We start from the raw sequence: 3,215 nt of genomic DNA on the forward strand, positions 1-3,215 counted from the left end.
TATATATATATATATATATATATATCATTATCAGCAGCAGCGGCAGCAGAAAAAAACAAAAAAAAGGACGGCAACGAGGGAGGGGGGAAAATAAGACAGAAGTTGGAAAGCATACTTCGCGGGGGCAGAAACATTTGCCTGGTAGCTTGTCTCCCTTCCAGTACACGAGAGAACCCACAAGAGGCGGGACAAAGAAGGCGTTTCAAGGCAACAGTAGCAGCTCGTGGAGAAGGAACGACATACACGCACACACACGTGTACACCACGAAGGGATTGAAGGAGAAGGACAAGTGCAACAAGACAGGGGTTACGAAGTGCGTCTGCGTGCGTGCAAGATACCCAAAGAGAGAGAGAGAGAGACAAATAGAGAGAAAGTGTGTGTGTGTGTAAAACAGAAAAGACTGTTTTATTATTATTGTTAGGGAGAACCACACACAAAAAAGGGGCGAAGACGGATTTTTGCGCAATATGGAGCCAAGGTCCGTGCTTAACGTGCCGCCCCGTATAGGCTCCGCCCCGCTCACGTCCGCGCAGCAGGCGTTCCACCGGCTGCCGGGTCGCCACATGGGCAGTTATCGCGTCGGCCCGCCACGCCCAGGCGGCGAAAAACAGACGCCGCTGCCGCAGCACCCACATCAGCAGCCGCAGCAACAGGCTCATCCCCACCATCACCACCACCACCACCACCACCATCACCATCACCATCAGCAGCAACAACAGGCGTTGCTAGCGTCACCGTCCCCCCCAGCGGCTTTCTTTGACCGGGCGGCGCCAGCAACAGCAGCAGCAACAACAACAGCAGCGGACTCCGCAGCGTCTAGTCACCCGGCCGACTGCATCTACGATATAACAGAGTTTGTAAATTTCCAGCACACGAAGGAGTCGCCGCCGAAGGGTATTCTCGTGTTCGCGAATGATTTATGGAAGGAAATGCCAGAGAACAAGGAGAGTAGGCCCGAGCACATCCTCTCTCGTGAGGAGCTGTTTCAGGGCGAGTCTGTGCCATCAAAGGTGATGAGTGAGCGCAAGCTGCACAATGAGGTGCTTGGTATTCTGGGAAGGGTCGGTGAGGGCAACCTGGAGACGATGAAGAAGGAGCTGACGGACCTGCCGATTCGCCAGTCCGGTGACGAGGAGATCCAGCAGGTCATACAAGTCATCTTCAATAAGTCGATCCAACCAGAGGACAGCATCTTTGTCCCGTATTACGTCAAGCTGGTTGTGCACCTCATCAACGACATTGGCGAGAACGAGCCGGCTGGGCGACTGATTCGCAACGCCATTATTCGGCAGTGCCAGCGCACATTCGAGAATGCCGAGGAGGCGCAGGCGCAGCTTGAGCGCGAGGTGGCAAACCTGCCAGAGGAGGAAGCAGAGCTGCGGCGCATCATCTTTGCGGGAAAGCAAAAGGCCAACATCAACTTCTTAGGTCTCCTCTTCACTCACGGCCTCGTCCGTGAGAAAGTAGTGCTGCACATCCTCGAGTGGCTCCTCTACGGTAGTGAGCGGAAGCGCCGCATCCCCGCCGACTACGAGCTGATCCACTTCATGAACCTCCTCGTCACGTGCGGGAAGAGTTTCTCAAAGGAGGGACAGGAGTTCGTACCCAAATTCCGAAGCGTCTTGGAGGAGTTAATGCACACACACCCCCAGCGACGCATGCAGTTTCTGCTGCTGAACACTGTGGAGACGATAGATAACAACTGGGAGCCGCGCTTCGGCGCCAAAGCGGCAAATCAACAGCAGTCTCAGGAGAATGAAACGGAGCGGCGCCCACTGCCACCGATACCACCGCGCACCACTGTTGCGGTGGCGTCGCCGCCCAATCCGATCCCATCGCGCGATTGGTTCTGGGCGGCGGTGGATAAATTCTTCAGCACGAGCAGCCTAGACGAGGTGATTATGCTGCTGGATGATATTCCAGAGGGGACACGGATTGTGTACTGCTCCTCTGTTATTAAACGCTACATCACCACGATGCGGTACTCGCTAGAGCGTTCGCGCCTTGGCGAGTTCTTCGGGGAGCTGGTAAACAAGCGCGTGCTGCCTATGGAGGATGTGCGGAAGGCGCTATTGATGCACCTCCACAATGCGGTGGAGGAGGACGTATTCACTGACGTCCCGAAGTACTTCTACAACTGGGCAGTTGTGGTGAAGGGTGGGCGCGACGTCTTTCCGCCCTCACTGCACGCCGAGTTCCTCGGCATTCTCGTCGACCGTGGCGCGAGCCGCGAGAATATAGTCAACATGGTGCGGGAAATGCACAAGGTGCAAAGCGAGACCCAGGGTGCAACAGAGACGTCCCCGAAGAACCGCCTCCGCGTGCTGCCGGCCCTGTTGCGCTACACACCGCCACTGTTCTGCGCCGGCGTCGCGGATGACGAGGGGGATATACTAACTATGGTCTACGATTACGACTCCACCGTGGGTTTCTTTTGCGACCTTTGTGAGCAGTCGGGCTCGAAGGATGCCTTTTTGTCTAAATACTCAATCGGGAAGTTGTCGCAACTGGCTTTCTCGGTGATATCGGCCTTGTTCACATTCGCGCGCTTCGATACAGACGCCGTCTGCCGTGAACACAAGGACTCGCTAAAGAAGCTGCTGAGCTCTAAGCAGCTTCATTTGCTCCTGGAGGAGGTGTATCTTACCTGGCTGGCATTCGATCGCATGCCTGAGGACAGCTTCGTGCAGTTCTCCAGGGCACTGCGTGATCTGGCGGGAAACCCCAAAGAACAGATAGACAAATTCAAGACTATTCTCGAGAAGCAGTACGGTGTAGTCGGAAAGAACGACGCCGCGCTTCTTGATAAGAAGTGATGACAGCCTCTGGAAGAGTCCCTGTGAGTGTGGTGATTGCGGCACACATGCGCAGACAAACACGATCTGAATTTAAACTGAGGCAATGAAGAGGGAGCTCTGGAACTGAGAGGAGAGTCGGCGCATGAACTCTGGCTGTGGTGTGTTGCGCTAGAGGGGATGAGTGGGAGAGTTACCGCTGCGTTAAGGAAGGCGAGGGTGGACGAGATTCTTATTTCGATTCCCCCCAGCTCACTCATTCACTAATCCCCTCTCTATTTCTCTCTCTCTGTGTGTGTGTGTCTGTGTGTGCTCGTGTCTCATGATGGAGTTTCGGTTGCTGTTTCTTTTTTGCTGTTTGACAGCCCCTCCGCTCAATACCTTTGTCTGGTTCGTTTCCTTTTTGCTGCAGAAAAATA

The 3,215-nt window shown here is 54.7% G+C and overlaps 1 protein-coding gene across 1 annotated transcript; it reads left to right on the top strand.

Moving 5' to 3' along the window:
• Nucleotides 1-468: 468 nt before the first annotated feature.
• DQ04_14491000 (putative eukaryotic translation initiation factor 4 gamma) lies at nt 469-2,817 on the top strand (the record flags this gene model as incomplete). The annotated part of the gene is made up of 1 exon (XM_009317147.1): nt 469-2,817. One exon carries the CDS (start codon nt 469-471, stop codon nt 2,815-2,817), a length of 2,349 nt encoding a protein of 782 aa, XP_009315422.1.
• Between the last annotated feature and the right edge of the window lie 398 nt (nt 2,818-3,215).

The sequence above is a fragment of the Trypanosoma grayi genome, assembly GCF_000691245.1.
Source record: "Trypanosoma grayi strain ANR4 Tgr_1449_V1, whole genome shotgun sequence".
In the NCBI taxonomy this organism is placed as follows: Eukaryota; Euglenozoa; class Kinetoplastea; order Trypanosomatida; family Trypanosomatidae; genus Trypanosoma; species Trypanosoma grayi.